The sequence below is a fragment of the Haliotis rufescens genome, unplaced genomic scaffold (assembly GCF_023055435.1).
Source record: "Haliotis rufescens isolate VD_foot unplaced genomic scaffold, xgHalRufe1.0.p SCAF_8, whole genome shotgun sequence".
Taxonomy (NCBI): Eukaryota; Metazoa; Mollusca; class Gastropoda; order Lepetellida; family Haliotidae; genus Haliotis; species Haliotis rufescens.
The window spans coordinates 30,880,000-30,894,361 of record NW_025964372.1 but is presented as its reverse complement, the minus strand read 5'-3'; the positions used below and the strand labels follow the sequence as shown (position 1 = coordinate 30,894,361).

The window sequence follows — 14,362 nt, the reverse complement described above, 5'->3', positions numbered from 1 at the left end:
TAGGCTCACCAAAGTTTGGATGACAACTGTCTGGGACAGAAAAGGTTTATTCCAATTCATTTTTATCTCTTTCAGTTTGAACATAAAACAAGGACACCATCACGAACTGACTTAACCCACTCTGAAAGACATTCAACAGGTACCTCTTCTCTTCTGGCGTATTTGTGGCATATACTTCCACAGTATCCGTTGTGATCCCAATTGTTTGGAGGCTGCCCGCGACATTTTTGTCCATATTTGAATAACTGAGGAAGGTTGTTATTGTCAACATCATAGAAGTCACCTTTGATTATATGACCTACAGGTTGGTAGCAGTATGATGAGTCTGGGCAGCCACAAGTAGTTGAATGTACATCTCGAGCTGCATGTTCTGCAACGTGTTTCTATAATTGAACAAAACGTATGAAATGGTGTTCGTGTAGGAACAAAACGTATTAAATGGTGTTCGTGTAGGAAAATAAATTGTATGAGAATATTACTCAAATTTAAGGCACCAACTCCCTTGTTTGCAAAGTCAAATTCAATTAACAAACACAGGGTCTTTGGCTGAGTCTGTTTCTGGTTTGGCCAAACGTTTCACAACAATGTCAAGAACTATACTCTCTAGTCGTTACTTCAGGCTCCTATTGTTTGTTGGGGCACGGGTGGCCCAGTCGTCCGAGAGGCCGCGATTCGCTGTGCAGAGTTGCACTTGTTTGCGAAAATAAATTGTCTCCCAAAATCCCAGTCCCTGCCCTCGAATATCAAATGGTCGGCCACTTGTGATTGTAAAACAAACTGAACAAGAGCTGTGAGATTTCTGGCGTTACGTGCTTCTGCAGAAATTTATCTGTTCTCAGAAGTGATTTAATAAGACCAGACGTAGTAGTGCCTCAATGCTGAGACAGCGCAAGCCTTGAAGCGTTTTTTTAAAAGCCTTTTGTTTTCCGTTTTACCGAAGTGACCTTTTTACATGGCAACTTGAATAATCCAATTAGTAGAAGTGTATTGTGGTTCACTTCATAACTGCTTGCATCTGTCCATTACTTTAGAATGTTTTTTGGGATTCTTTTACCAAGGTATGATATATTTTGGAACATGTTAGGCTGACTTTGGGCGATTATTAAGTGGAGACTGTAACGTCAAATCAATGAATTGGAGAAATACCAAAGTGTTGTCTCGACATGCTATGTTGCAGGCTTCAGGCATTGTCTCGCAGACAGATTGTATGTTCAGCTTCTCCAACACCCGTTCAGTGATACTTGCATGATACTTTACACTTTACTCATGCTGAGATGCCAGTAGGTTAGTTTATAGCGTCATGTTGTGAATAAAATATGTGTACTGTTATAAATACAAATTCATATCACTCTTGTGTGATAGGTTAGTGATTTATAGGTATCCGCCGACTGAATATATTTACTCTATGAGAAGCGGTTGAGAAAGATAATAAAGCATTTCTGAGCGAGTAGTAGATAAGAAATACTGGCCTAATTTATGGCTCTAAGATCAACCTGTAAAGATACAGTCAAATGAGAATTAAAGTAATACACAGACTTTTTCGAAACACGTACAAGCTGGTCAAATGTGAATTGTAGTTTCAGTATAGGTTTTAGGTTGAGGGATATCAAAAGTAGTCAAAAACGAAATTTTAATAGGAGCCTAGAATTTTAGTAACGAAGCACACGAAGGTTAGACTTTATATTCTGTTTGTTTGAAGTCTCAGGCAAGATTTTTGAGCATAATTGTGATCATTTTTCTTTTAATAGGTCAGTGTTTGTGACGGTGTTTGTACCAAAATGATATTCCGTATTTTACTGGTTCTTAGATATTCTTTTGGAGTTCCTGTGAACATAAAGCATATTTCAGGAATCCAAGATGTTAGGGAAGATTATTTTCACTTTCCCAACTACAACTAATCAGCATGCAAATGCATATATTGTACAATGGAAGATAAAGTATTTGCAATCGTTTTTCTCACACTAGTATTCAAATCTGTTTTGGTTTAACAAGTGATTGTGGGGTAGCTTAGTGGCTAAAGTCTCGCTCGTCACGCTGAAGACCCGGGTTTGATTCCCCCACAAGGGAATAGCGTCAGTAAATAGACACATCCTTGTAATAGTTTGTTTTGTATTAGGTAATTGCCATTGGAGGGATCAAAACTACACCATTAATAGATATCATAATTGAACTGTTCCTTGTTGCACATAAGGTAATGTTGCCTTTTTCAATTCAGAACTGATCAGAGTTTTTACAGAGACTTGTACAATTGTCGTAAGCGTGGTAAAAATCTTAACCTTTCACACAGTACATTCCTGTCTAATCACACCACTCCTAAACATGGCATGACTCGTCTGGTATACAACAAAACAGGTTGCATTTTTCCACCACACTGTCATACCACATCGGAGATAGCACATTTTTCCTTATTTCAAAACACGTGTTGGCAAGCGAGCAAGAGTCATGAAAAATGTCTCGTGAAAAAAACACGAACTGTCCCACTGACACTGTTGTTACATTCCGATCTGAAAATAACCTTATCTTATCAAATAAAAACCTTTATAATGTCCTCAAGGGGTAAATGTCTTTCTCTTTCCCGACAACATTGTCTGAACACAAGTAAGTAAATCGTTTTAGCTGATTCTGCCTGTATAGCCTCACTGCGTGAAACTATGTGCTACAAAGGCGGTGTACATGTGTAGTGTGTACATGTATGAGGAGTATGTGTATTGTGTAACTGTTAAGTGGGTGACTGAGAATGGTTTTACGCTGATTTAGCAATATCATGGTGGGGGACACGAGAAATGGACTTGACACGTTGTACCCATGTGGGGGAATCGAACGCGGGCGTTTGGGGTGGCGAGCGACCGCGTTGATCTCTATGCCACCTCACTGGACCATTTATGTTGAAGCATAACGAAACCCTGATGACGGTGGGTGAGAAATGTTCCCAAGTAACCTGTGCTGTTCGTAAGAGTCGACTTAATAGATCGGTTGGTCAAGCTGTGACTTGGTTGATTGTGTGTCATCGTACCTGACAGCGTGTATTGGATTGGCTATTAAGTTAATGGTAGAAACATTCGTTGTATGATTACCCGATAATTGAACCTGCAAATTCTAGCAATTGTAGGCAATTCTGAATGGTCGATGCGATATTGTGTCACATTGCACAGTTGTTAAAAGATGCGTGACAATCCGGGATAGATTAGGTCTATGGCAACCCATGCTTGCCATAAAAAAGCGACTATGCTTGTCGTATAGGTAACCAACGGGGTCGGGTTGTCAGGCGCGCTGACTTAGTTAATGCATGTCATCATATCCCATTTGCGCGATGCTCATGATGATAGTTAATGGATTGTCTGGTGCAGACTCCATTATTTACAGACCACCGTCATATACATGTAGCTGGAATATTGCGAGTGCGGCGTTAAACAACAAACAAACAAATCACACACTCAGTCATCTGATATACACATTGAAGACAGCGTCCCCGGGTTAACGTGTTTTCGTTGCAGTATGTGACCGTGAGAAGGTCACATATTGCTGACGCTTGGATAGTCACTCCTCACTTGTCACTCCTCAAAAATGGGACAACAAAGTAGTCATCGAAACGGGTTTGTTTTAATTTAAACCCAAAATCGGCAATCGGTCGAGTTCACTCGACATAAAGTCACAGACGGACGAGGATGAACCTCCTTTATGTATTTGTAAATGTATGTACCTGCATTTGTGATGAAATGTTCATTGTCAAGCACAAACTGTCGGCAAAAGAAAGTATACACCCATGCTTGATGGTGGGTAAAACTAGGAATTGCTATCGGATGGCGATGTATTCGATTCGGACCAGATTTGTTTACTTGTAGGCTGATATCGGCATTTTGTACATAAAAGCGATGTAAACGTTTCAAAAACCGTAGGAAATATGATGTAAGCAGTCACATAGATTTTATCTTTGAGGAAATCCCGAATTTCGCATAGTGTTTCCTTTGTAAACTCCAGATGAAATTTGCGTTCAATTTTGACAAATTGTTTCGAACTGTTAAAGATTCTGATGTAAATATATCTATGGTCGCCATGTTTAGAGACACTTGTCCATGGATCAAGGAATTAAGTATTCGCTTATTATAAGATTGTCGTTTGGGATAACTTGTCTCAAATACAAATTGGCCTGTATCATAAATTGTGATAATGTGCTTAAATTAAATGCTTTGATCATCTTTGTAGTAGTTCATGAATTATGCTAGGTATTTCTTAGCTTTATTCTATTTTGTTTTGTTGTGGATCTGTAACATTTACCTTACTTTTGTAACGATGCATACTTTAATGAATGTCTCGTTTGTTCTTGTCGATCTACTGCTGACATATACGTGTTTCTTCATTTCCTTCCTTCTAATGGATAATACACCAAGTAACCAAGCCATCACTTTAGGGCTTTGTGAGTATCAATTATTTTTTTGTTTTCAGAATGCTGGGTATTATTGTGCTAACGCTCTTGGCAGGTGCGCTAGGTGCTCCAACGTAAGTGCTGCACGTTGTGTCTCCTAAAGGGATTAAATTGTGTCATCCTAATAAAAGCGCAAACTCTTTCCATGTTCTCTATGTTCATACGAAAGTCAAGTCAATTGTTCACCTGACTGGGGCAACATGCATGTGGGAGCATAGGGTACAATTTAAATGTCATTCACTCCACATGTCAACCATAAAACATTTTCAAATCTTTATTGGGGCATTGAGTGCTGTAACCTAGATATTCGCCTCCCGCTGGAGATTTTCGTCAACATTCAACTTTCAGCACCCAACCCGGAGCTTCGACAACCCTGGACCTGCTTGCTATTATCACTACTTCTTTCAACGCAGTCGACGCGGACAGTAACGGACAACTTGAAGTGTCCGAATTCTACAAAATCTTTGATAAATACGACACTGACCGTGAGTGAAGTTCTTATCTAAATGAAAGTTGTTTTTTCTCTTAGATACCATTTAGCCTTCACAAAGAACTTCACTCATATTAAGAGTCATTAACTCTAGACATGTTTCGCACTACAGGTATATTGAATAAGTTGTTATAATGGTAAATATATAGACAAACTGAATACAGCTTTTTCTGGTCTGACCTCACTCGATGATTGAATGTCACGGTAACAGCTGACTTAGGTAACAGGACGGTTATTCTCTAAGGTTTTGTATTAGCCTATATTTTTTTTAAATTGAACTGATTCTTCCTTGAAGCCATGTATTACGGAGATGTCCTGTGTCGAATATTTTGTTAAGAAGCAGTTCATAGGTTCTTAACATAATGATGTATATTCGTTAATGATCATTTCCAATCGCTATGTTGAGTCATAACAGTGGCTGCCTCCGATGAGATTATACCTTGATTCAGAGTTGTATATCTGGAGCTTAGATTAATGTTGATATCATTTATATACTGCGCATTTTCATTTTTCTCATTCTTCCAAATAAAAAATAGTTTATCCATATTCGACGTTCTTTCAACGCTCACTTTAACAGTTTCCAAAATAATTTACTGTCGCTCTTATGGACATTGTTTAACTTCTGTTGAAAAATGTCTCTGGGAAGGGGATTCATGTGTTTCTGTTCTCATTGATTACCCCATTTTATACTGAGCTGGGTTTTTTTCTACATCTGACTTTGTAATATTTTCCTCTTGCAGTTGTACAATGTTTACCAAACCATATCCTGTTTGTCTTCACATGCTTTATATTTGCCTTTTTCCTTATACTATATATACGAAATGTTTTCCCGGCAACTGTGAGAAAAGTATCACTCAGTTTGTCCACAATATAATTTAGGTAATTAAGTTCTTCCAAATGTTGATTCATTGAGTTAATGTCATTAATGTTAATAGAGGCACCGCATTCATTTTAAAGTTGTTTGTTCCATTTTCTAAATGCCACTGTTTATTTTTTATTAACACTATTTCGGTAGATAAGTGAGATTGCACAGTGAGCATCTGAGGATAAAGAGTCAAATTCAAACACCTGGAGGTTGGATATGTAGGGAATAGCATGGTATGGAATAGTCCATCACACTAGTACCCTTGCATGTCACTTGATCTATACATTTGTTCTGTCCAATTCTACCATTGTGGATAGACATACTTATGTTTTTGCAAATGTCTCAACTTTTACTTTCATAGTGGTAAAGACGTCCTTCGTCTTTAGACAATCGTTCATGTAATACATTGTTGCTGTTCAAATATTTTGTGAATGCTTCAGTGTTCATTATATGTGGGTCTTGCTTTTCAATCACGATTTCAAGATTGGCGGAGCGGTCCATGGCGTTAAACTCTGAAACATTATTTCATCTTCTATCTTCAGCTTCATAAAATTTCTTTCCAATCCCACATTAAAATGCAACACTTAATTATAAATGCGGACCTCTAACGTCACAAAGTACACGCTGAGTATATTCTCCCCTCATACGTGTTTGTTGCCTGTAGATGACCATAAACTGACCCTCCATGAGTACGTGCATGGCACTCATACTAACAAGGCCGTTGCGAGAGAGGTTTTCAAGTTCGTTGACCATGACCACGACAATGTCCTTACCCGGGGAGAGACAAACAGGGTCTTCAGGATCTACGACACTGACCGTAAGTATATCTTGTTTCAAATTCAGTCTGCAGAATAGGTCATCAACAACCCATGCTTGCCGACAAAGGCGACTAACGGGATCGGGGGGTCAGGCTCGCTGACTGTTGATACAAGTCATCGATCCAAAGTGCGTGGATCGATGCTTATGATATTAATCACTGGATTGTCTGGTCCAGACTCGGTTATTTACAGACCGCCGTCATATAGCTGGAATATTGCTGAGTGCGGCGTTAAATAACAATCCAACCAACCAACATGTCATACTTGGAGCGGGTCTGTCCTCTGGACAGGACGGTAATGACCTGCGTCACAGTCACAATGTAGGTGTATATGCTTGCCATTGTTCATATTTATGACAAATGATGCCAAACTAATAATAAGGGTATACATGTAGGTAATGGTGACCTTATTTCAGTAGCATATGCTATATTTTCGTTGTTACATTGCAATCACAGGTACATTTAGTTGGTCTATATGCGGTTCTTGAAAATGTTCTTGAAATACTGGTTACTGATATTAATGGTCATATTCACTCTGATCAACTGTTACACTTGAGGAGTAATTTTCATTTAGCTAGACTCCTCGTTGTATGGTCAGTCACCTTAGCACCTCTAGTCCACAATACCCAATTCTTGTCATGTTTGTTGTTGTTTAACGCTACACTCAGCATTATTCCAATTTAGAACTTTTCTGAACATTCGTGTTTATGATGACCCTCTATCAGCACACTAGAATGGGCAGTGTCTAACAATAAAATATTTTAAAATATGCATCGTATGACAATTGTTCTAATTTACATCGACGGGATAGTGTTGGCTTACATGTTCTGCTGGTTTATGCCACTTCAAATTTGTATAAATTGATGCACAAAGACAAGATAAATTGGCACCCTTTGTAAAACAAGACATTTGGTATTCTCAAGATTAACTTCTGAATGCAATTAACAATAAATTGATTTTTCCATTTTTCTTTTGAGTAAAATAACCAAGTATATCAATAATACCAAGTCATCAGCAACGAGAAATACAAATATTTCAACAAGATCAGGAAGCAGTTGCATATTATTTGTACATGAAGATTTAATTTTAGTGATCAATTCATTGATGAAAAGAAATGAAAGAAGAAAGGGACTTAGGACATTCGCAATCGAATGCAAAATGCAATCTTGAAATAATAAGTATCAACACAGGCTTAAACATTTTGTAAATACTTATTTAGTTTTAACCCTTTTGAAATTGAGACCATGTCTTGGCAGCACATAACATTGTTTATATAGATAACCAGCCATAGTGCTGAGGAGTCTTTGTGTAACGGGCCCTAACGTTTATTTGAAGAAATGGTTACTTAGGCCATTGACTACATTGTCCCACAGTTTACTACCAGGTATTTGTCTGCTTCCAAACAAAATATAAGTGGCTACCCGAGCACAAAAGCCGAAATTTACTATAAATAATCCTGCATTTGCTCTTTTTCATATTTTAAGACGACGGTACCATCACCATCAGAGAATATATCCACGAATATAAGACGGTAAGAAAGTGAGATACACATTTTGGTTTCATTCAGTCTAGTTATATTCCACCTGACATTTTGATCATCAGTTCAAAACTAATGCATCCCAGGGTTCAACTTCCCAGTGTGCGAGTTGGGGACTGTATGGTTCAACCAACTAGTCGCGCAAGAAATCTGGGCATGATCATTGATTCAACATTCAGTTGAGAAACCATGTGAATGACATCAGCAAAAGTGTATACAATGAGATATGGAATAACAGACAAATCAGTAGATATATGAACATACGATCTGCACTGATGGTGGCGAGACCAGCCCGAACAACAATGTATGGAAACAGGACCTGTAGCAGTTCTGGCGCTGCTCGATGGAATGAGTGGATGTCACTAGATCCTAGGATATCAGCAGCTTGCAATAACCTCTCAAGATTATCGTCTTCAAAAGAGCATATGACTACATGCTTTGAGCAGAGAATATCTGGATAGGATGTGTTTTTAAACCCATAATTTATGTATAATAAATAATATTATACTATGTCCTTGACGCGTGTATATTTTCCTATTTAGGTTTACCAGCACGTAATTAAAGACCTTCAACACCACAGCCACCGTGAGTAAATATGAAAGTTCAAACTGACAAGGAAAGATTGATTCGTACATACAAGAGACTAATGTTGGTAATTCTTGGCACGGTATTGCTGCATCTGTAGGATATAATCACACACTTACTTAATCGATTTGTTTGTTGTTTTACGCCGCACTCAGCAATATTCCAGCTCTATGACGGCGGTCTGTAAATAATCGAGTCTGGACTAGACAATCCAGTTATTGACATCATGAGCATCGATCCACGCAATTATGACATGATGACATGCATCAACCAAGTCAGCGAGCCTGACCACCCGATCCCGATAGTCGCCTTTTACGGCAGAAATGGGTTGCTGAAGACCTATTCTACCCCGGATCTTCAAGGGTAACTAACTTAATCAATAGTATATACATAGGTGATGGAACAGGCATTGGGAGGATTACATATAGATACACTGACATGAATCGCAAACCAAAGTCACTAATTTCATTTGTTCACATGGCTATCACTTAACAAAAACTCAATATGGTGAGAATTTGTGACACTTATGCCGATATTGCTAGACATTAAATCATAAAACCAACTTCTGTCAACTATAAAAGAAACTTGTTTCAAAATGGACGACCCTGATGTACGACCCATACGTGGAGGGGTCGGTCTATATGCATTGGTGAAATGGTGCAATGTCACTACTCCATTGCTGCCCGAGGTAAAGCGTAGCGGAATAAGCCGATTGGATCTGAGTGAGTTAAGAATGTCTGTGCTCAACTTATGTGTTGTGTGTTTTGTCAACAGAGGCACATGTACATACAACCAAAGCTGCTTCCACCTGAATCAACCAGTGGAGAGTCTTTAGTTTGGACTTAATGATCCCCAGATAAAGGCGAATAAAGAATATACAAATATACAACTGTGTTTTGTAATATCAATAGAGGAAAGAATTATCCCCGTGGGATCTAAGCTGTATCAAAGGACCTGGGCTGCGTGTCACAAAGCAATCATAGGGCTAGGATGATCATTAGTCCCATACTTTAACACACGTGTATGTTTATGATAGCCGTAGCTATGTCGCTTTGTGGAACATGACCCTGCTCCACTCCATTCTCCCTCATCGTTAAAACGCCGCGATATAACTGAAACACCCTTCAGAGTAGCGTTAGCCCAACCCTCGTTCACTCAGGCACCCATTCAATCTAAGTGGTATTTTAGAGTGAGTGAGTTTGGTTCAACACCGTCTAATCAGAGAGTGTCAGCTAATATAAGAAGAAAGCCTCGAGTTATGCAGGTCTCCAAATTCAGAAAAAAAATATGGGTGATTCTAATCGAGGGGAGAGGTTAAGTGTGTTTTCCGTCTGCCAATATGATAATATGTGTATCGAGTCTGGACCAGACAATCCAGTAATTCTCATCATGAGCCTCGAGCCACGCAATTGGGACCGATGACATGCATCAACCAAGTCAGCGAGCCTGACCACCCGATCCCGTTTGTCGCCTCTTACGACAAGCATAATCGCCTTTTACGGCACGATGACATGCATCAACCAAGTCAGCGAACCTGACCACCCGATCCCGTTAGTTGCCTTTTACGACAAGCAAAGTCGCCTTTTACGGCAAGCATGGGTTGCTGAAGATATATTCTATCCCGGATCTTCACGGGTCGAATGTGTTTATTAACCTGAGTTCAAATGAATATTTTTAATAACTGAGCTCAAACGAATTTGTATTATAACCTGAGGACAAATGATTTTTCCAGCATGTTCAGGAACAGGTTCCGTGATCATTTCGTTTCCAGAGCATAACTCGAAAACCGTTCAATATTTTTGAACAAAAATTGGAAGATATATAAAACAGGTCTTGGAGTGGTGCCTTGTACTATTTACCGATTTTTGGCATTGTCTCATAGTTGGTGGATTTCGTTTTCGGAGCACCACTCAAAAAACGGTTCAATATCTTTTAACAAACCTTCGCAGATATATCAAACAGATCCTGAAGTGGTTTTTTTTGGCATTCTTATTTTTCTCGGTTTCCATGGAAACAATTAGTTCTTAATCTCAAAAGGCTGGTGATTGGTGTCGTTTCAGTAGCACAAATTGATCGCTTTGAAAGACGTTTCATCCAAACCTGGTAAATGTATTTACCAAGGACTGAAGTGGTGCCTTTTGCTATTTAGGAATATTTCTATATTTTCCCATCTTCCCATGGAAACAAGTTAGACTCAGCTGAAACGGGGTTAGGTGTCATTTCCGGAGCAGACCTACTCAACCAAATTTGGCACATGTATTAATCAAGGGCTGAAATCGTGCCTTTTGCTATTTAGGAATTTTACAAAATAATATTTTCCTGCTTCCATGGCAACAAGTTTGACTTCTTTCGGAGACATTTAGAATTTGGGGTACTAAGTAAGATACTATGTCCGACCGGCAGCGCTGAGTCTCGGCATTTTCGAACTTGAAAAATATCGACAATTGAATGACAAATTATTGGCTTATGCTTGCCTTTTTATAGTTACTACCACGAGTTACGAATGCGATAACTTACACGTGCATTTTGCGTTATTGTTTTTCCCCAAGACATTTTAGAACAAGTGTGAAAACAATGCCGTTTATGATATTGCAAATCGATAATGGCTGCGTTTTGACGAACCGTTTGTCGAATATCAGGCCACCAACATTTTCCAATAACATATGTGCAATTTATATACCGGATTTTGTGTGTAGTCAGGTTCAATAAACTACATACTCCCTGTGCGTTTATTTTTTTTTTGAAGAGTTTATATCAATGTTGCAAGATATAAAATCATATACTAACTTCTATTGACCATAAAAGACACTTGTTGCAAAATGGACGGTTCTGATGTACAGAAGGTGTTGGTCTATATACTGTATAAAGTGAAATCGTGCAATGTCACTACTCCACTGCTACCCGTGATATCGCGTAGCGGAATAAGCCGATTGGATCTGAGTGAGTTAAGAATGTCTGTGCTCAACTTATGTGTTGTGTGTTTTGTCAACAGAGGCACATGTGGATTCAACAAAAGCTGCTTCCACCTGAATAAAACTGTGGAGAGACTTTAGTTTTGTAGTTAATGATTCCCAGATAAAGAGGAATAAAGACTGTACAAAATACAACTGTGTTTTGTAATATCAAAAGAGGATGAGAATTATCTTTGTGGGATATAAGCGGTATCGAAGGACCTGGGCTCCGTTCCACAAAACAACCATAGGGCTAGGATGATCATATGTCCCATACTTTCACATAGGTTTATGATAGCCGTAGATAATATATGTGTCTTTGTGGAACGCGACCTTGAAGAACGTCATTCTCCCTCATCGCTGACACACCACGATATTACTGAAACACCCTTCAAAGTGGCGTTAAACCCAACCCTCGATCACTCCCGCACCCAATCAATATAAGTGGTATTTTTAGAGTTCAACACCGTTATAACAGGGAGTGTCGGCTTAAAATAAGAAAAAAAGCCTCGAATAATGCAGATCTTAGACGTTTCAAACTTCAAGGAAACCCAGTTTTAGTCAGTATTTAGGGGAGATGTGTGATTTCCGTCAGCCAATATGGCAATGTGTTTTGACTCATTACTTGAAGGGGGTTGATAACTCAAGTTACGAGAAATATTATACAATACCCAAAGCGTGTTTGTCATAAATTTGGCTGAAGTGAGAATCGCGTGGGTTCGTCATGTGATATGGCTATTTGTGTGGTATCGCACACCAACTGTTCATTGCTCATGTTATCAACCACTGGTCTTCATGGTCCAGGTTCAGAAAAAAGAAATGTTCAAGTTGAAGTCTTTATTCCACACCGGATTTGGGGTTATCCTGAAGTGTGAACCCATTTGTCCACAGTAGGATGCTGTTGATGCAGGGATAGCTGTTGGCATACACATTAGTGTGAACAGAATTGTCAAAGTATTCATCAACCAATCATTCCTTAACGCTGATCTGGTCAAAGATGTTAGTTTCAGAAAATTAAAAGTTAAAAGAAAATAACGGAACATTTCAGAGACTTTCCAAACACAATTGAAAGGAGCAGCATAAGAAAAACATCCTTAATCTTATATATTAAAAACATATTTTCTAGAATGTTCTTCAATTAGTGATTTTAGGAAAGTAGCTGTTAATGCGGGGATAACTGTTGGCATACACATTAGTGTAAACAGAATTGTCAAGGTATACATGAACCAAGCATCTCCTAACTCTGATATGGTCAAAGATGTCATTTTAGGTTGATATATGCTGGATACAGTCAGCTAAATTTGAAGTTTGTTTTTTGTAAAAGAGAATACGGAATATTTACAAACACAATTGATAAATGTAGCAGATAAAAGCATTAGTAACTGAAAACGCATTTTGCAGAATGATCTTTGAACTTATGTTTTTATATGTTTGATTATCTGGGGACAAATGATAATTTCCATATTGAGTTTTTTCAAAAGAATCCTCTTCATTGTACGTCAGAGGAAACTCTGTCATGACTCACCTGGTGCACATATACAGGTCGTTTAAATAGTTCATGGTAAATCTGAATAAGAAAATAAAGAAGAGATAGGTGAGGTGAAAAGGGGTTTAACGTCGCGTCCAAGATTATTGCACTTATATAGCGACGTGCATGCACGTGTGTGTGGCTGCTTGTACTAGTTCGGACTGATGCCGAGTTATAGTGCTAGCTCACTGAGATACCATGCTGCAGCTTAACATGAATACCCCACTCAGACACAGTATTCTGTATCCGAGCCGACCAGTCCTTGTTTTAGCCCCTTAATGCCGAGCGCCAGACAGGGTAGCAACAAGTACCGTCTTTTAACCTCCCTTGGCCGGAGATCGAACCCCGGACCTCCCGCTCTCGTCGGCGGGCGCTCTGCCGCTAGACGACGGAAGCGGTCGGCTAGTACGGCTAGTGGCGGACGTTTCCCCGAAAAATACAATTAGTTCATTACCTTAGAAACACAACAGAAAACAGCATTCTAAACGCGAGAGATCATACATGTCAATGTGTGAAAAGAAAAAAAAAACCGGGTGTCTTATATGAACATTGGCTGTATATTTATCAAGATTAAATCATACAATAGATATGTTGTGGGTGAAAGAAAATAAAGTATGTTAGCTGACAGAATCAGCCTTATCAGTGAACATTATGTGTGTTTGAGTCATGATATTTATGTTGGTGGTCAAACCTGAGAACAAATTAATTTGTTCAGTCATTTTCGGGAACAAATAAAGTTATTTTTTAAAAACTTACCTTCTTATATTCGCGGATGTGTCAGCTTGATGGGGAAGGTATTCCCGAAGTGATGCAGGTCTCAGACATTTACCATTTGGTTAAATCAACGAAATGGTGCTGACAAACCTAGACAAATAATCGGGATTTGAACCAACGACCATAGATTTTTGGCGTGTTCATGGGTGCAAGCCTGTACAGCGAAATCCGGCTCCTTAAACTGCCCGGCCAGCACACATAGGTTCAGAATGCAAAATAGGTACGACATCATGCTTGCTTAATTTTATTGGTCATAAAAAAACTTTTGTATCCCTCTAAGATCTCTCGACAACATTTATCAACACAAGGGCCCTTAATTTACAATCGTTTCTGTTCTGCCTGCGCATTACATAGTCTTGCAATTGAGATCAATGTTCTACATCAATAATGAT

The 14,362-nt window shown here is 38.8% G+C and overlaps 1 protein-coding gene across 1 annotated transcript; it reads left to right on the top strand.

Annotated features, from left to right (window-relative positions):
- The first annotated feature begins 2,531 nt into the window (after positions 1 to 2,531).
- On the top strand, positions 2,532 to 9,603 carry LOC124145486 (calcineurin subunit B type 2-like). The gene is made up of 7 exons (XM_046515264.2): positions 2,532 to 2,598; positions 4,444 to 4,497; positions 4,772 to 4,908; positions 6,443 to 6,595; positions 8,080 to 8,126; positions 8,675 to 8,717; positions 9,492 to 9,603. Exons 1-7 carry the CDS (start codon positions 2,561 to 2,563, stop codon positions 9,527 to 9,529), a joined length of 510 nt encoding a protein of 169 aa, XP_046371220.2. The 5' UTR covers positions 2,532 to 2,560; the 3' UTR covers positions 9,530 to 9,603.
- The last annotated feature ends 4,759 nt before the right edge of the window (positions 9,604 to 14,362 follow it).